The 20,314-nt window shown below is 46.3% G+C and overlaps 1 protein-coding gene across 5 annotated transcripts in view; it reads right to left on the minus strand.

The window, feature by feature from the left end:
• The window catches only part of MCAM (melanoma cell adhesion molecule), a 53,286-nt gene that overhangs the window by 19,655 nt on the left and 13,317 nt on the right, over positions 1–20,314 (minus strand). For 3 of the 5 annotated variants that reach the window (XM_081843103.1, XM_081843106.1, XM_081843102.1), the window contains exons 1-5: positions 16,735–16,849; positions 6,727–6,857; positions 3,934–4,147; positions 1,827–1,897; positions 591–678 (exon numbers count right to left, since the gene is read on the minus strand). In XM_081843103.1, the coding sequence (XP_081699229.1) occupies positions 591–678; positions 1,827–1,897; positions 3,934–4,147; positions 6,727–6,857; positions 16,735–16,834 (604 nt within the window). In that variant the 5' untranslated portion in view covers positions 16,835–16,849. Of the gene's footprint in view, positions 1–590; positions 679–1,826; positions 1,898–3,933; positions 4,148–6,726; positions 6,858–7,865; positions 7,909–16,734; positions 16,850–20,314 lie in introns of those variants that run through there. The other 2 variants (XM_081843104.1, XM_081843105.1) reach the window with 2 other exon arrangements.

Here is a 20,314-nt window from a genome sequence, read left to right on the forward strand (position 1 = left end):
CTCCAGAGGCCGAGGATGGAGGGAGCTGCCAATGACACCAGAGGATGGGTGATGGAGATGCCGATCCATGAAAGCAGCCCTTCCTTCCCCTGCTGAGCTGCCCCAACTTGTACTATTCACCCATCATTACTCATACTGTTCTGCAGCCAAGACTCTGCCTTTTGGGGAACCATGGCCTATTGTCACAATTCCCTTGAAGGACTCTGATTCAGACCAGGAACTGCAGGCACTGGAGCAAGAAGATGACAATGGCAACTCAAGAAAAAAAGAGGAGGCACGTCCCTCCAAAGGCAGCAGCTTGGAGCCCCCATAGGAACAGGGCTTCTCGTGAGGAGTAGCTGGCCATCTTTGCCTCTGCTTAAAAGCATGCTGGGTAGGCAGGGAAACTTGATAGAATAACATCACAGCTCCTGTGCCACATTGGAATTCTTAATATGCATCTTCGACTTGTGAACCCTGGACCCTTGTGCCTAGACTGGGCCTAATTCCTGCTAACCCTTTGCCTTGTAATAAGCTTCTGGACTGTACCCGGCTTTTCTATGCCTCCAAGTCTGCTTTAATAGATTTAGCTTCACCTGATAATGACTCACCATTCCCATCCAACTTCAGAGGGACTCCATCCTTGTACCATGTGAGGGTTGGTGTTGGATAGCCATTGCGGCTGGTGCAGGTTGCAATCTGAAAAACACAGGCAGACTCAAACACTCCATACTCTTCAGGGCTTATAGTCCATGGGTTCAAATCCCAGACTGATTTATCTTGTTCCATTCCAGATCCAGACCAGATTACATAAAAAGGCTTCCTGCTAGTGCAACAAAACATCACTTCCATAAATCAAGGCTGGGCAGTTGGCTCATAGTCTCCTTTACGATATCTTGATAGATGTGTGGGCTGTGCAAAGTCTCTAACGCACCACTGTGTTGTACTCCTAGTAATTTTTTGGTGCTAAAATTACCTTCTTGCTGCTTCAGCAAAAAAATGTAGTCTTTACTGAAACACCCCTCTTACTGCTAGCAATAGTCAAATTTGGCTCTCTTGAGAATGTTAGGCTTTTGGCCGGAAAGAAAAACCTGGACATACAAACTGTCAGGCAAAGGGAACTCTGGCTTGGGCTTTAGGTGGTCAGTGTGTGGAGTCTCAGTGCACTGCCACTCCCTCTCCCTTTCCATTCCACTGCTAGATGAGACAAAAGGGCTAGGATGTGCCTCTAGGTTAAGGTTACCAGATGTCCCCCTTTCCCGGGGACAGTCCCCGGATTTACAAATCAGTCCCCATACAAAATCGATTGAAGTTGAAAAGTGTCCCTGGATTCATTGAAAAAAATCTGGTAACCTTACTCTAGGTTTAGCCTGGTTTGAGTGTAATTCAAGGAGTACTTCTACTGTCTGCAGACCCCCACATAGCCAAGGCTGTCTACTTTGTGCCCAAACAAGAGCAAGGAAGCCCAAACCCTTTACTGACCACTGGTAATCCTACTCAGAACCCATATAGTTTTGGAGATATCTCAACATTTACAAACTTGCCTGCTGGACCAAAATAACTACAAACCTACAAAGTGTACATTTTTTTAAAAAAAATATTAATAAGCAGAGAAGGCCAGGGATGGAGAATTCTGTGGCAGATACCAAATCCAACTTTGTGAAGTGCAATTGCCACATATAAAGCTTTAAACAATTTAGGACCCAAATAGGTGAAAGACCATCTCCCTCCCTACTTGCAAGTTTTACACTGTTTTTAATGTTGTATATTAACTTGGGACCTTATGGTAAAGGGCAGGTAATTAATAATAATAATTGCAGGTGCACTAAACACGGCACAGTTCTTACCTCACTCAAATGAGGGTCTCCTGTGCTGATACCACGATTAGTCTTCTGAATCTCAGGTTTTTCTGGAGCTTCTAAAAGAAGAAAGTAACCAGGCAGGGCTAAATGGTGAGGCAGAAGGGAATAAAACAACCACAGCCTAGACTCTGCTGGGCATGTCCTCTTACTGTGCAATAAGCCCCATGGGCAAAATGGACACACAATAAGCCCCCTTACCTTCAGTGCCCCATCAACTCTCTGCTCTCATATCCTAACTCACCCCCATCAATGACCTTCGTTCCTCTGGCTACACCACCATTCAAATGTATTTTCCCTCTTCAAAAGGCTTCACTCTTTCCCCCCTTCTTGACCATAAGCCTGGAACAGACTCCAACACAACCTGCACAAGTCCACCTCTCTTACTTCCTTCAACTCTCTCCTCAAAACCAACCTTGGCGGACCCCATATTCTACTGTAACCAAGCTTAAGTGTGTTAACTGAAATAACCATATATCCATCCTCTGGTCACTTCTCCCTCCCCTGCCCCAGTGTTGGACTTAGAGAGGTAAACTCCTTGGGTCCTGTTCTCCTCTTTTTGGCAGAGTGTCATGAGCATGGAAGGCCCAATCTAGAGCCTTGCATTTAGTAACTCAAGAGGTAGAGGAGAGATGGGTTGTTTGTCCCTCTTCTGCTTCTTCTGTTTCCATACTGGTCTGGGGGAAGGAGGGATGGCTCACTGTGTTCCTCCTCTGCTAGGCGGCTGGCAGAAGGCAATTATTTTACTAGCCTGGCTTAAGGTCTGCATTTCCATGCTAGGTGCAAAGGAAGGGTCTTTCCCCTCCTCCATGATCACCATGAAACAAGAATTACGGACTAGCAACTTTTGTGAGCTTATTTATAAGGCTGACCTCTATAAATATTAGTGCAAGTGGGTTAAAACCCAGCCTCCCCAGTGCAAAAGGCTGCCACCAAACTGCAGAAGAACAAGGTTTGGGTCCCAGGGTGTGTTCTGAAGCCGCTTGAAGCAGCCACCTTTCTAAACGTGAGGAAACGCAAGTCTGATCAGTATGTGGGAACCAAATGTGCACCACACCTTGGGTTCCCTTATGGGAGGTTGAAGTTAAATACTTCAAAGACAGAGCTCCTTTGGCTGCATTGGGACGATATGGGATTGGGGGGGGGCAATTCCCATCTCTTGCGGGGGCACAATTAGTGCCAGCACCGTCCGTTAAGAGTTTGGGTGTAATCTTCGACACCTCCCTTTCCATGGAGGCGCAGATTGCAGCTATAACAAAGGTGGCATTTTTTCATCTCCACCAAGCTAAGCAGTTGGCTCCTTACCTCTCTCGCCCTGATCTAGCCACTGTGATACACGTGACGGTAACCTCCAGACTGGATTATTGTAACTCACTCTACGTGGGGCTGCCCTTGAGACTGGCCCAGAAACTCCAGCGGGTGCAGACTCCTTACGGGGTCCTCGCTGCAGGATCACATTCACCCAGTGCTATACCAGCTGCACTGGCTCCCGGTTGAGTACAGGATCGGGTTTAAGGTGCTGGTTTTAACCTTTAGCCCAATGGTTGCCATTAATTTGATTCTGAATTGATTTTAGAATGAACTGATTTTAGAATGTATTTCAATTAATTGACTGTGATTTTATGTAAACTGTGCTATTTTTATGTTGTTAGCCGCTCTGACCACTGTGGCTGGGGAGGGTGGGATATAAATAAAATTATTATTATTATTATTAGCAGTAGTAGTACAAATGTCAAACCAACCCACGACTTTGGCACTAACAAGTGCCAAGAGTGCAGAGAAAGTGTCATGATAACAGGGGCAGAGGGGGCATTAAAAAAGAAGAAGAAAAGCTTGGCGCAGCTATGCATCAGGTGCACAGCCATTCTGTGAGGTTCAGGGGACCACAGCAGTGAAGCAACCACAGGATGTGCCTCCCAGTGACTAACAACAAATCTAGTTGGGATGAAGGGGGTGCTGTGTGGTTGCCTGTGGACAGTTAAGCACATGCCCCACCTGCAGTCCGGCAAGGTATGCAATCCGAGGAAGGTCTGGATTGCAAAAACACTGTGTTATTGCACCTGCTGTAAGATAAGGGGCCCCCAGAACCACTCACTGGAGACGCGCAGTTCACTCCGGTTCTCAGCGACGCCATGCATGCCGAACCCCACCTGGCACACGTAATTCTTGGCATCCTGTAGGGTCACTTTGTTAATCTTGAGGAAGAAATCAGGTGTGATGCTTAACCGGTCATTGAGAGGCTCTTCTTGGTGTTCTTTGCCCTGGACCATGTAGATGATCTTCTTCCTTTCCATTTTGCCCTTCTCCATCTAAAACATCAGGGAGGGAGAGATAGCACGCACTACCATGCCGCAGTGCAAATAGAGGGCAAAACTCGCCCCTCCCATTCAAGGTCATGCATGCCCTACTGCCAGTAGCCAACGCCAAGTAGGAGAGGATGTGTGTTTGAAGAGAGAGAAGCACCTGTGGCAACAGGACTTGACAGCTGTCCGTGGGTGGAGAAGGCCAGGAAGGGTTAAGAGTCCTGCCTTCCGAAAGTAAAAGAAGTCTAGGTGCTGTTCAGGAGCACAGGGACATTCAAGTTTGCAAATACCTGGGAGAAGCATGGAAGGTTGGTAACACGCAGGAGGAGTTTGAAGCATTTTTTCCAGTTTTGACCCTTTCTGTGAATGAAGCTCAACTTCTACCGTTGCTGCTGTTTAAACAGCTGCCCGCGCGTTTACACATTTAAAAGATCATTCAGTCCATTTATGAATGAACCAGGAAGCGTGTGTTTGTTTCCAGATTCCAACCAATAAGCATAGTGCATAGATTGCTCCTGCCACAAACAGCCTCCCCTTGATCTCGATTTCCTGAATGTCTGCATGCTCTCTCTTTTGCACTGATGTTCAGAAGAGATATTCTGAATATTTTTAAGTGCCTTTAACTGTGCTTTACTGAGAATTTTAATGTTTTTATATTTTTGTAAACCACTTTGGTTTTCTTACAATCAAGTGATATATAAATTTTGTGAAATAATAAGTAAATAAGAAAGAAAGAAAGAACAAAAGAAATATACTGAAGAGCAAAAAGTGCCATCTATTTAAAAAGAAAAGAAACTCACAATAAATCACTTTCGATTTTAGCTGCCAACACTCCATTGCACAACTTCATTAGGATGTGCTTTACAGCTGCCCCTATTTTTAAAAACCCTCGAATTTTTTAGGCCACAATCCTATGGGACTAAGTCCCATTGAGCAGGACTTACTTCCATACAGGCATTCATAGGTTTTTACTATTATTGTGCCTTCAACATGGTTGCTTTGTGCACTGCATTCAGTTAGAGTTCTGATAAATGCAACACACAAGTGGTGCAAATCTAGCCAATTATGAAAGTTTACTTTAAAAATCACCAGTATTTAAAATGTCTAAGTGTTAGAATGAAATGTTCCCTGGTGCCTACAGTTATAGAATGCCTTCATTCAAATAAACCCCAAAGTTGGTTTACTGAAGTTTCCTTGAAACAGGGTTAGGTCACGGTGGAGGAGCTTTTTCCATCTGGAGGGACTGCCCAGTGGGTGATTTGCCACACGATGGCAGTGTTGGAAAGCCTATTAGAACTCAGTCCTGCTGGATCAGAGCAAAGGTCACCTAGTCCAGCATTCTGTTCCCACTGTGGCCAAGCAAATGTTTATGGGAAGCCCACAAGGAAGATATGAATGTAACAGTTCATTCCCACATGTATTCACCAGCAAGTGGTAGTCAAAGGGCAATCTGCCTCTGATATAGGAGTCATGATATTCTTGTCCTCTGTGAATTTTCTAATCCCCTTTTTAAACTGCCCAAAGTTGGCAGCAATCACTACATCCTGTCGCAGCAAATTCCATAGTTTAACTATGTACAGTGTCAAGTACTTCTTTTTGTCTATCTTGAGTCTTTCCACATTCAGCTTAACACAGTAAAGACCTCAGCCCAAAGGAATTACGCTGTAAGGCTAGAGAAGGGTTGGCAGGAGAGGTAAGAACTAATAAAAAGGCAGTGAGGGTGGGGGTAGAGGGGAACCTGGTGGAAGCAGAGAATGAGAGATTTCAGTGAGACACAACAAAGGGTTGCTGAAAAACGGGATTTAAAAGGGAGACCAGGAGAGAGGGGGATATGATTAACGCACAAAATCAAGCTTTGGACAAAGTGGACAAGCACAATGGAATGTGAAGGGGCTAATTGCAGACTGTGAGTTCAAGCCCCATGTTTAGCAAAAGATCCCTGCAGTGCAGGGGGTTGGGACAAGATGACCCTCGTGGTCCCTTCCAATTCTATAATCCTATGATTCCATGATTCAGAGTGTTCCTCCAGAGTGGCAAATAGCTCTGCATCACTCAAAAGCTTCAATTCACTTTCAACTCTGGTTGAGCCCAATGAAAGCACAAGGAGTCCTCTTTAGGTGTTCAGTTTAAAATATTCAAGAAAAAGGTGTGTAAGGAACTAGGTGCCCATGCACTGGCACCACAATGTCCCCAATCAATACATGATGGGTTCGACTGCTGCCCTATCCCCAACCTTAACACACTGCATCAAAAGGGGCTTTCTATGCATGTTCAGCTGAATGCACTTCAAAGCCTCCTCCTAATTCTGAACCCTGATAGTGCAGAGTTCCAGACTGCGGGGATGGTTCTAAGCAGGTTCTCTAAGGAGAATGCACTTAGAAGTCCTCTTCAACCTTCCACACTCAACAGGAAAAGGTCAGGAGAGGAGCCCATGGACATAGGGAAGTTGGGAACAAGGGTAGAGAACATGTTCCTGGCCCACTATACACTTCTTGCCTTCACAAGTTAAGGAGGGGACTATGGTGTTTCTCCATTCTCAACCCTCTCCCCCAAAGCAACCTTTCCCAAACCCTCTTTTGACTTACCGAGTACCAGTTGACGTAAACGTAGCTGCCATTCTCTGGGAGGGCGAATTCGCATTTGATAATGGCTGTATCCCCAAGCTTTGCCTCCACCAAATCCGGCATATAGACTGCCACATTGCTATCCGCTCCTCCTGAGAGAAAGAGGGGGGAAAACATTTGAGGTAAGAACTCCAGGCAACACCTCAGCTGCTTTCTAGGGAGAGCAATTTTTGTCCTCCCTTTCCAATCCTCTCTGGGAAAATATACAGTCGTACCTCTACTTACGTATCCCTCTGGATATGGAATCTTTGGGTTACGGTCATGGCAAACCTGGAAATGTATACTTCTGGGTTTTGCCGCACGCACATGCACAGAAGTGCTCAATCACACTGTGCATGTGCGCAGAAGCATGCCTCTATTTACATTATTTTTGGGTTGTGAACGAATTAAGTTCATATCCAGAGGGTCCACTGTATTCTTTTTTTGACCTCCAACAAGTGAAAGAAGGAATGCAATGCCCATGCTGTGAATTTCCTAGCAGGCATAAGCCCATAATATTTGCAAGACTAACTTGTTCAACGGATTATTTTAGTCTCCTTCCTTGCAAGCTCTTCACCCAATGTTAAGCATCAGCGGCTGCAACATCTAGTTGGTTAAATGGTTACGTTTCTGGGAAACATTTTTTTAAAAAATAAATAAAATAAAATACAAGTATTTATAAGAATATAATAATCTGGCTACGAGAAGCAGGACATGAGTGTAACGGCATTCTCCCCTCCTGGGGATCCCAGCAACTGGTATTCAGAAGCACCCATCCTCTTAATCATCTTGATTGCCCATTTTGGAGCCTTCCCCCCCCCAAAAAAGGGGGGAGACCCCACAGGTTCATCTTAGAAGAAGCCTTGCCTCCTGGGACATAAAGGGGACTAACCCTTCTGAGACACCAGGTGTGACACCTGCGCACATGATCTAAAAAAGAAAGTATGGCTTTTCTCTTTAGAACGGTTGACTGCTTTTCTCACACATCAATTCTAACCACTTAATGAACTGAGTATCTGTACAATTAAAACCCATACCATTAATTGTCTGAATAGTAACCATATAATAAATTGGCAATAGCATTCCACCCCCCCCCAAAAAAGGCAGTACAACTCACATACCCTGCAATATTTCACATCTGTACCACATCCACTTAAAAGCAACAGAGAAATTGTTCTTTTCTCCATAATATGTTATCATACTTTTACCACACACCCATTAATCCAGGGGTGGAAATGCTGTGGTCCTGCAGTTGTGGTTGAACTCCAAATCCCATCAGTCCTAGGTCCTGGCTACAATATATATTAAAAGCAACATCCTACCACTTTAAACAGTCATGTCTTCCCTCAAAGAATCCTGTTAAGGCTGCTGAGAGTTGTTAGGCAAAATCTACTTTCCCCCTCACAAAGCTAAAGTTTCTAGAGTGATTTAACAGTCAATCCATCTTCCCAATGAATTCTGGGAATTGTAGCTCTCTGAGAGGAATAGCGGTTCGCTAACAACACTCAGCACTACGAACTATAGTTCCCCAATATCCTTGTGTGAAAGGTGCGACCGTTTGAAGTGGTATGATACTGTTTTAAATGTATAATGCAGATAGGACCCTAAGGAGTATGGCCAATGGTAAGAGATAATTGAAGTCCACCAATATTTGGGGGTCCACAGCACCCACAATTCTGGATTATAGCAATAAAAACTAAAAAAAAAATATTAACCACAAACAGACAGGATTAATTTTTTTTTAAAAAAAAGAATACAAGTGCTTTTAAAAACTACAGGTAGCAAGCATTGTCTTTAAAGAGGCATTTTCACATCACTAAAACAAATTAGAAAAGAATCCCCCATGGTCCCCTCCAAGTATCAATAAGTTTATGTGGATTTCCCATTGACTGTACTGGTTGCTTAGCAACAGGGAGGAAGGCTGGTCTCTGAAGTCCTCTCCCCTGGAGACTCCTGGAGGGGTCATTCCATATTTACCCCCGAAAGCCTTTAAACTGGTTCAATAGTCATTTCTGCCTCTCTAGGAAACTATTCAGGATCCTTTGCCAAATATTCAGCACCTTGGCTACACAGAAAGTCTCAGGATTCTTTGAGGGAAGCCATGACAGTTGAAATTGGTATAAAACCAGCTTACAAATGTAACCCCTGAGCATCAAAGAGCTGCCAGTGTGGAAAGGGAAAAAAGAAAGAGTGTATAATCATCACCATCCTAACTCTACGAGCAAAGTACCTCAGAGCATGTGCAGAGTACACTTCCTTTATGAATGTTTCCCAGTTCATGATAGTGTGTCTCTTCAGTTGAAAGAGGCTTCCACCTTATGCAAGAAGCCAGTAAGAATTTCTAATTCAGCCACACACCCTGTATCCCATCCCACCCTCAAACCATCCCCATGTGAGGGATTCTATATTACACTAAAAAAACACAACTGCTTCCACTATTTTATACTGAAGACTAGTTTCCCCAGTAAAAAAAAAAAAAAAAGCATCTTCTCCCTTGTTCTATTTCCCAGAGGCTAGGGCATTTCTTTATTTTCCCATCAAGATGCATATGCCCCTCAATCAGCAAAAAAACAACAACCTTTAAGCAGTTTACATAGAACAATATAAAATATTCATAATAAAATGCCGATAAGATCAAACTCGAAAAAGAAGTAGACATAAAATTTATCAAAAATTCACAGGTGAATGGTAGGAATCCTTTCTGTGAGTCACATAATTGGCTTTTTTCCAGGCCTATCTTGGCCCGGGGCTTTTATTCTTATTTTTAAAGTCTGGAAGGACAGGGGAAACAGCAGCTGTGTTTCCTCCAAGATGCACACACAGAGGCTGCTGTTTCTATCAAGCCCAAGAAAGGGAAATTAGCTGCACCCACTAAAGTGACTTTCCAGATGCTGTTTGCAAGGGAACAGGTGGAGGATCCGGAGATTAGGCCCCTACACAAGTAGGTTTCTATTCAACCCCAGCTGCGGGCAGACCTGCCAGGCTGCTCCAATTACCCTCTTCTCTTCTTCCTCCTCACCACCAGCCATATCCTGCCCGCTCATTCCCCACCTCCCATTTGTTCCGCGATGACATCACAGATCCCCCAAGCAGAATGCTGGACCTGTCTGGGGGGAATATGGCCCTTTTGTTGAACATCTGCTGGGGTTTGATTCATCCAGACAACAGACAAACAGAATAGGCCTGGACGTGTAAATATGGCATTACATGTGCATTTAGCTGGTGGGATTAGAGTACCACCCCCACCCCACCTCCATCCTACAAGGAAATCCCAAATTACTTCTGCTGATGTTCTTTGCTTTATCTGGACAAAGCAGATTTAGGGAGGGAGGGAGAGACGCCGGTGTTGCTTCCATGTGCTACTGAGACACTGCTTCCACAAACAGCGAGAGACCTACCCACCACCAGGTCCCAGGGCAGCTTACAGCAATTTTCAAAATCAGCATTAAGAACAACTTACAGTCACAATAGCAGGGTGGGTCCTCAAATACGTCCATTAGATGTCAAGGGCAAGGGTAAAGAGGTGCATCTGCAACACTGAATTTAAACTATATGTTGAAGATGTCAGATGGACCTCTTTAGAGAGGGAATTCCACAGCCTAGGGCCTCTCAAGGGCTTCCACCATGACCTCCAAACCTCTGAGGGTGGTTGAACTACCAATAGGGCCCCCTGAGCTGATTCTAACACACAGGATGGTCTGCAGGGAAGGAGGTGTTTTTTTCCAGATGCCTCTGGAAAGGCCAGAAGCAGGACATGACAGCAAGAACCCTCTGAGAAGCCCTGAAGCCCTAAAGGGGAAGGTTGGAGAAGACCACCATTGCCTTCAGTGACCATCTCAGCTTTCTCAACTTGCTTAACTTCCCAAGTTCCTATAGCCTCATCTTAACAAGAGTTAATCACATGCATCTTTTTTTGACAACATAATAATTCTGAATCAAGGACCCACAAGTATGGCGGTTGGAAATTTAATTCTAACAACCAGCAGGAAAAGGCTCTGCCACAGAAGTAACACACACAGCCACCAACCACACAAGAGAAGCAGAGAGCGGTTCTTCCAAAATGGTGCCTTGCTATGTCTGGGACTGGGGTTCAGTGCCCGTATTGTGGGTTGCAGGGGACAGACTGCCACAAAAGCCCACATCCTGCCCATAGCTTTTTTTCTCTTGGAATACCCCCCCTCACAAGGCAGCAGAAAGAAAAGGGGACACCTATTCTGCACTTGTGAGCAAGAAATAAAAAATAAGAAAAGGAAAAGGAAACCCATGATGGGCATCTGGTTGGTCACTCAAGATCGGTGGCCATTAAGAGACCACAGTTCTATGAAGTTCAGCCATAGCTAATGTAAGAACATTGGGGAGCCTGGTTCCCAAGTCCTCTTCCCACAAGTCACTTCCAGACAACCTGTTTATTTAGCATTCACTACAACTTGCCTGCTAGGAGGCTAGACAACACTGGGTCAAGCACATGTTATCCAGCACATCTTCCTGTCACCTCCTTACCTCCAAAAGTCCTTTAAAAAGGGGGGGGGAGACATTTTGTTGTGGTGTGTAATTTAATCCCACCTGAAAATTGTGAGGTGGGAATACCAAATGCCCATGGAAACCCTACAAGTACGATAGGAACAGGATAGCACCGTCTCCTTGAGTTGGAGGATGCTTGTTCTGAATACAGAGCTCCTCCTGCCTCTTAAAGTAACACTGGACACTTTTATTGCTTTTTCTAAATGTAGAGGAAGGGTCACAGATGAAAACCCTCTTGTGCAGCTTTCAAGACTGCTGGGCCCTCTTGTTTGTTCAACTCCCCTGTTTGACAGCTTGAGCAATTTTTGCATTAACACCAGCCAAGACTCAAACTTCTCCTTTCACTGTGCGTGCCGTTCACCATTTCTTAAACTTCCTCTTCCACAGACTGAGAAAGCAGCACCTATAATTTGGTTCTTCCATTTCTTTAGTTTACTGTAACAGCCACTGGGAGCCTGGTAACTTTGGGATCTGTAACTCAAAACGTCTGAGAGGTGCCAACCAGCACAGTTGTGCTGGTCAAGGCTGGTGAGAGCTGTAGTCTCAAACATCTGGAGGGCACCAGGTTGGCAAAGGTTCTACATGAAATTTCTCCACATCCTTTAGGTCACACACAACTGCGGACATGGGTCGCCTGGTCCCATCTATCATATTTGCTTTTTATTGCTGAACCAGCAAAACGTCCATCCAATTGGCAGGGACATTTATGAAAATCCAGTTATGAAGACGAGCCATAAGCCCAGTGGATGAGCATTTGCCCTGTCATGTAATGTGTCACCAAGCCAGCCACAGAATCACGTTCTAGAGCCAGCCTTTTACTAACTAGCTAGTGGTTGAGAACCATTGACACCTGGGTCCATGCCCGGCTGGAGATGAAAATTCTACCAGCTAATGGGCAGGCAGCATGGCAGAAAGAACACCAGCTCCTTAGTGTATTTTGGTCCTCAGGATTTTCTCCAGGTGATACTTCCTCCTCAGCCATTCCTTGCCTGGCCAGAATGTGTCACTGAGCTGTGATAATGCCTCTCCCTTGCCAGGTTGGAGGTTAAAGATGGGTGGTTTGAGTGGGTAAAAAGGTAAAGGTAAACTATCACTGTCTCTTCGAGCTCCTGCCGTCGGGACGGAGATACAGGACGATGAAGACAAGAACGAGCCGTCTCAAGAACAGCTTCTTCTCCAGAGCGATCTCGGCCCTGAATGGGAAACCTGGACTTTGAAAGTCATCTAATCTTCCTTGTTGTATTATACTGTATTGTTTTAATTAGTGTTTTTATAGTTGTTCTGATTTTGTGTGGAGTGCCCTACCTGGGTGGATGGAGCAGCCAAGTAAATTTCGTTGTCCCTGAGAGGGGGCAATGACAATAAAGATATTATTATTATTATTATTATTATTATTATTATTATTATTATTATTATTATTTGGACCCCGGGCATTAGGTCCAGTCATGGCCGACTCTGGGGTTGCGGCGCTCATCTCGCTTTACTGGCCAAGGGAGCCGGCGTCCAGCTTCCAGGTCATGTGGCCAGCATGACTAAGTTGCTTCTGGCGAACCAGAGGAGCGCATGGAAACGCCGTTTACCTTCCCGCCGGAGCGGTATCTATTTATCTACTTGCACTTTGATGTGCTTTCGAACTGCTAGGTTGGCAGGAGCAGGGACCGAACAACAGGAGCTCACCCCGTCGCAGGGATTCGAACCGCCAACCTTCTGATCGGCAAGCCCTAGGTTCTGTGGTTTAACCCACAGCGCCACCCGCATCCCCGGTTTGAGTGTGTAAAAATGAAGATCATGGCCACTGGGCCCATCACCTCCTGGAAAATAGATGGAGAAGAAATGGAGGCAGTGAGAGATTTTACTTTCTTGGGCTCCATGATCACTGCAGATGGTGACAGCAGTCACAAATTAAAAGACGCCTGCTTCTTGGGAGAAAAGCAATGACAAACCTAGACAGCATCTTAAAAAGCAGAGACCTCACCTTGCCAACAAAGGTCCATATAGTTAAAGCTATGGTTTTCCCAGTAGTGATGTATGGTAGTGAGAGCTGGACCATAAAGAAGGCTGATCGCCAAAGAATTGATGCTTTTGAATTATGGTGCTGGAGGAGACTCTTGAGAGTCCCATGGACTGCAAGAAGATCAAACCTATCCATTCTTAAGGAAATCAGCCCCGAGTGCTCACTGGAAGGACAGATCATGAAGCTGAGGCTCCGGTACTTTTGTCCACCTCATGAGAAGACTCCCTGGAAAAGACCCTGATGTTGGGAAAGATAGAGGGCACAAGGAGAAGGGGACGACAGAGGACGAGATGGTTGGACAGTGTTCTTGAAGCTACCAGCATGAGTTTGACTAAACTGCGGGAGGCAGTGGAAGACAGGAGTGCCTGGCATGCTCTGGTCCATGGGGTCACGAAGAGTCGGACACGACTAAACAACTAAACAACAACAAAGTGTTTACATTCATTGAGCCACCCCACTTTTGCCCGTGGATGTGCCCGCCACTGGAATGCGGCCCCCAGAAAGCTGCCCCAGAACAGAATGTGGCCCTCGGGCTGGAAAAGATTCCCCACTGCTGGGAAAGAGAAACCCTGAGCACATCCCTCAATCCCTTCCGACTGCCTTCCTTCCTAGCTGCATACTTCTTGTCCCCAGCCCTGGATGCAGGAACTAAGTCACTCCAAGGACAACGGGTGATGGTTTTAAGCGCTGCTGTATTTGATGGAAGGAGATGCAGGGAGGGGTGGAGAGGGGTTGGAGCTTCAACGTGGAAGCATTGTTAGAAAGCACCCAGCCTTCAGAACAAGGCCTGACATGCTTTATGACAAGACTTTGGTGTTCTCTGACAAAAGGCAGAGAGAAATATAGAGGGAAAGGGGTGGCTCGCTTAAATGGCTTGAAAGAAACTAGATATCATTACTGAACCGCGCAAGAGAGAAAGCAAACATGCTGAGTTGACTCTCTCCTCAACCTCCAGCCCCTTCTATGCACCCTCAAAGCATCTCCAAGGAGTCAGGGAGGAACAGACAGAAGCTTGCAGGTGGGCCGGTGGTTGGGCTGATTCCCGGCTCAGCACAGATAATGGAGCCTCTGGCTGGACTCCAGGGGAGAAGTAATGAGTTCAAATCGATCTGATGCTATGGTTGGGGCTCCGGGGAGCGAAGGCAAAACAGAAGAGAGGGTAAAACAATTTGCAGTATATTAAACAGAGTGGTAACCAGACCTGTGGGAGAAGCTCCCCTCGCCCCCTCACTGTATCCATTTCAAATGACCAAGAAAAGATCCACAGAGACTGTATCCCTCAAGGACACATGTCCCTTTCCCCCAAGATTGGATCCAGCCCATCTAGAACTCAGCCAACAGTATGAATGGAAGACAATGCCCAGCTAGAGAACAAGATCCCCGGAAAGACAGCCTGCCTTCTCTTGGTAGAGCTCACCCGAAATTACTAATTGCAGATCTGAACCAGGGTAATTAAAACCAGGGTTTTTTTTTGGGGGGGGGGAGAGACAAGGGAAGGAAGGCCCCCCCCCCAAGAAGATAGCAAGGAACTTTTGGATCAATACAAAAGACTTTGGCGCCAGAGGCAAAAGACCCAGACTATTAAGCAAAGGAGTTGCAGGGGAGACTGGCCTCAAGTTTGTGGTGTGCAAACACAGACGTTTGCTTAGCAAACAGTCAAGACTGATGGAGACAAAAATTGGGTGGAGCAATGGATATAATTTTTACCCCTTTACAGTAGGCTAGCTCTTACACACTCCCTTTCCTAGTCTGCACCCAAACCAGAATAATAATAATAATAATAATAATAATAATAATAATAATAATAAATTTATTATTTATACCCCCCACACTCTGGGCAGCTTACAGCATATCTAAAAACATAATAAAACCATCAGGCATTAAAAACCTCCCAATATAGGGCTGCCTTTAGATTAAAGAATTATCAGAATTCAAGGCAGGCACAAACACCCCTAAGGAGGGCTGGTGAAAGGCTGGCCTAGGGAGGAGGCCATAAAGAGAGGCCTAAAGGGCCACATTTGGCCCCTCAGGCATCTAGTTCCCCACCCAAGTGTGATCCCATTGAGTCAGGGTGATGTAAACCACCCCCCAACTCAATTAAGCAAAAGGTTAATAAAGGCAGGAAACCATTAGTGAGCTGCAAAGGAAACTGGAGCATAAGCTTGCAGTGAGGAAGCCTTAATGGCGTAGAAACCGTGGGCAAGGAAGGATGGAGCCATCTCTCTCTGGCAGGAAAGCCCCGCTCTCCATCACGGAGGGAAATATGAAAATCTCTCTCCCTCTCTCTCTTGCAGCCCAGTTACTGTAAATTGCAATCAATATTCACTACATTTAGCCTTAAAGACTATTATAACCTCCATCACAGCAAATATATTTCTATACAACAAGGTCAAGCCCCCCTCATAAGCTTGCAGGAAGCCAGCATAAGACTGGGCAGACTTCCCCAAGACTTCTAAGAACTGATCTTTGTGGGATCTAGAAATCTACAGCAAAAAAAAGAGGAACCAAAATTTCAGACATGTGAGGTGGAAGACTGGACTCTGGAGGGAGAGGAAAAACAAAATAGATGGTGTAATGGAAAGAATAGCAGATTGCAAGGTAAGCAATCAGTTCACACCACTGGCAAGGTATCTGTACCCCTTGGCAGCTGTTGGGTGTGGGGAGGAAGAGAAAGAAGGGGGAGAAGGAAAGAAAGAGATGGGGGAAAGGGGTACCCTACTTTGGGGTCTGGTTCCTCCCACTGCTGGCTACATCGCTCCCCACCATCAACTCCGGCCCCCAAAATACCCCCCTCAAAGGGATGCACATCCTTTGACAGGGGGGAAAACAGTCCTCGTATCCGTGGTCTAAGGGCTGCTTCTTGATGAACTCTTGGAAGCTGGGTGCTGGTGCTTCACACAGCACCCCTTTATCCCAATATTCCAAATTTGGACTGCCCCCTCTCCAGCACAGAAAGAGAATCAAGGAAAGGAAAGGAAGAATTATATTTTTTTAAAAAATCTTCCTAAAATAGCCTGCACTGCAGAGGTCGATAAATAGATGGAAAATGTGACACAGCTGAAACATTTTGACTATACCGACTGTCAGAAGGATGGAATTTATGAAGAGAGCCAAAGCAGATAGAAGAAAAAAAAAAGAGGTTCTTCATTATTGGGGCAATTGAGATAAAAGTGAAGGTAGGAATGGGCAAGCTTTCAAGCTTCGCAGAAATCTTCATCGCAAAACCGCCTCCATTTCTAGACTTTGCTTCCCCCTTGTCTGGAGGGCAGGAAGCTGCAAAGCCAAGTCAAGCCACGCGAGGGTTGATGTCAGAATACCAGTCCACCCATGTGCCCTCCTCATCCATCTACAACCACCCCCACCCCCTTGGCACCAACCATTTCCTGCCGGTGCCATGAGCTCATGGCCCAAGAATTGCCTAGCGTGCGCCACTCAGCACAAGTCAGAAAACGTGCCTTTTGTTAGCCCGCTGTCCGAAAGCTGGCACCCGGCTCGTGGCTGGCACGTCGGATCAGCTGCTGCCAACGCTCTCAGGGAAAGGAGGGGGTCGTGCATGTGAGGGAGGGGGCGCAGGCCAGTTGGCGAAAGTGAGAGCTTGGTCCCACAAGCAGTTGGGACAGACGGAAACGGCAAGGGGGAATGAACTCGTGAAAGGTTTCTTCACTCCTGGTGCATTTCTGTTTAGGAATCACGGTCCCAACCAACTTCGCTCTTCTTCTACACAGGGAACTCGCTCACTAGGCAACCCCCCCCCCCCCGGCAGGCCTCAGGCCTGAGGAAAGAGTTCAGAGGGGTCCACCCCTCCTCTCCCCTCCCTCTTTTTGGGAAGGCGAGTGGGAGCCCGCCAACACAATGGCTTTATTCAAGGCGCAGAAGGCCGCAAGGAGCCCTGGGGAACTTTCCAAGCCGGGGCAAAGGACACAGAAGAGACCGGCTGGAAACAGAGACCCGATTCTCCATGAAAAACGTCTCCAGTTTCCAAACGCCCACCGAGTTCTGCCTGAACGAAGGGAGTGGGTGGGGGAAGCAGAGGAGGGGGCTGTTGAGGTTTTCGAGCCCAGATCCATCTGCAGCAAAGGTCCTATGCAGGTCCCAAATGGGTAGGGGGACGGCCCTGTCCAACTGTGCTGTCAGATAAAAGCTGCTCAAATGAAAACCCCCCAAAAAGGTCATTTGGGGGCATCTAAAGCAAGATTCCATGGACATGAAAATGAAGTATAGACACTATATGCTGAAGACTCCAATTCTGGTGGGAGCAGAGGATTAATCCTTAACAGACGTATAGGAACCATGACACTGTTAACAAGTCGCTTTAAGAATACACAAGATTAGAAAATTAGCATTACTCTGTCTATTTAGCCCTGTCCTTTCTTCTCCTGAAATCTCCTTCCCTCTCTCCCTCTGAGAAGACAGCTGGGGCATTTCTGGCAAGGCTCGTCTGAAGTTAGGTTTCCAACCCGGCTGCCACTGGAAAGCAATTCGCTACACCTTTTGCCATTTATCCACCCTTTTGAGCACTCTCAACTACCTCCATTTCATTTATTTCATTTATTATTCCCACCCTGTCCACCAAGGAGCCCGGAGTGGGGTGCATGGTCCCTCCCCTTTCATCCTCACAATGACCCTGCGAGGTAGGCTGAGAGCATGGTTAGCTCAACGTCACCCAATGAACTGTAGAGCTGAGCAGGGGTCTAGCAGCCCGCAGCTCCCCCCGTTGCCAATTCAACACTCTACCTCAGGAAAGGGGTGACCTTTCAGGTGTTGCTGGACTACAGCTCCCATCACCCCCCGAATGCTGGCTTTGCTAGCTGGGCCTGATGGGAACTGTAGTCCATTAACATCTTGAGAGCCACAGGTTCCTCAACCCTGATCAAAGTGATCATAGATTCGAACCACCAACCTTATGATCGTGGGGATTCGAACCACCAACCTTATGATCGGCAAGCCCTAGGCTCTGTGGTTTAACCCACAGCGCCGCCCGCGTCCCTTCTGGTTAACAACCAGATATTGAGGTGCTGCCTGCTTAGGTAGACCACTGGAGGGGTTCTAGGTCATTGCTTTGCATGCAGAAGGGCCCTATATTCAATCCCTAACATCTCCAAATAGCCAGTACCAACCACTCATTGCTCAGTCTGATCAGAGCCAACTGAACAGCATCTTCAGATCTGGTTTGGGTACAATTGGTACAGGCTCGGATTTAGCACTGAAGTGAAACTGAGTATAGAAAAAATGATGGTGTAATAGTCAAGCCAAGCCTTTATGGAATTCATTTCTAGTATTAACCGCACAGCCCACAATTAGAGAGATCTCTGCTTCCACGAAGTCCAGGCATCCAGACTTTTAAATTCCCAGGAAATACTCATTAACTGGCAGGTAATTGCATGAAGCCACAGCGGGGCTGAGCAGGGCGGGGAAACAGCACAGAATTACGATTAGAAGGGGAAGATGAGAAACCGGCAGATCATATTTTACTTGCTTTTAGCTAATTTTGCCAAAAAGAGCTAAGCCAATCAGGCACAGAGCAACATTATGATGGAGCGGCAACTGGCAGACCTCTGAAGGAGTGGGGAGAATCTGAGAGACAAAGTCGCAACTCCTACATCTATGGCAATGGAGGGGAGCCAACGTGGTGCTTTCCAGATGCAGCTGAACTATCATCCTGGGGCTGATGGGAGTTGTAGTCCAACAGCATCTGGAGAGCAGATTGGCTACTCTTAACCAAGGGGGATCTGCTTTATTCTGAAGCCAGCATTCTTCAAATTCTGGCAACTTAAAAACAAAAAATCCAAATGCCGTACGAGGCTATTCATTGAGTCCACATTTATATCCCAAAGTGCAGGTTATAATCTAAAAGAAAACAAGAGATTAAAATGCCACTTAAGTAGCCTCCTGGTTGTGAAATGCCCTCCCTTTTGAGCTGCTTCTGGTCTCATCACTGTACAGTGGTACCCCAGGTTACATACGCTTCAGGTTACAGACGCTTCAGGTTACAGACGCTTCAGGTTACAGACTCCGCTAACCCAGAAATAGTACCTCGGGTTAAGAACTTTGCTTCAGGATGAGAACAGAAATTGCGCTCCAGCAGCTCAGCAGCAGCAGGAGGCCCCATAAGCTAAAGTGGTGCTTCAGCTTAAGAACAGTTTCAGGTTAAGAACGGACCTCCGCAACGAATTACTTAACCCGAGGTACCACTGTATACGTTTCAACACTGGGGTCAAGAGGACCCACCATTCTGCACAGGCTTTGGGTTAAGGAGGAGGTCAGAAAAACCCCTTCCATTGCAGCGCTGTTGCTCTTTCTCACTGCCACCGATTTGGTTCGATTTATGGTCTTAGTAAGGTTTATGCATTGCTTGCTATATTGAGATGTATACAAAAAAAAAAAAAAAAAAAGGTAAAGGACCCCGGACGGTTAAGTTCAGTCAAAGGCGACTATGGGGTTGCAGTGCTCATCTCGCTTTCAGGACGAGGGAGCCAGCGCTGGTCCACAGACAGTTTTCCGGGTCATGTGGCCAGCATGACTAAACAGCTTCTGGTGCAACGGGACACCGTGAAGGAAACCAGAGTGCATGAAAATGCCGTTTACCTTGCTGCCACAGTGGTACCTATTTATCTATTTGCACTGGTGTGCTTTCAAACTGGTAGGTTGGCAGGAGCTGGGACAGAGCAATGGGAGCTCACTCCATCACGGGGATTCGAATGGCTGACCTTCTGATCGCCAAGCCCAAGAGACTCAGTGGTTTAGACCACAGCCCGTCCTGGGACAGCGTAGTGAAGGGTGAGCTAAAATGTGTACATTAAATCTCCCATCTTGAAGAGATTGGGCAGGAAGCTTTCGCAAAAACCTACAGGAAAGTGTAGCTTGCTTCTTTTGCCTTCAACATCTCCTACAGTGAAAGCAGCACATGAAATGGCTTTGTTAGTGTGCATTTAGGTGTTTGAAAGAACACACCTCAGGCTTTAGCTGAGAAAAAATGGCATTCTCTACGCTGGAGGAGTTCGCCATCATCGATGAGGGAGGTGACAGTTACTAGCA

Source organism: Podarcis erhardii (assembly GCF_964252035.2).
Source record: "Podarcis erhardii genome assembly, chromosome: 16".
NCBI lineage: Eukaryota > Metazoa > Chordata > Lepidosauria > Squamata > Lacertidae > Podarcis > Podarcis erhardii.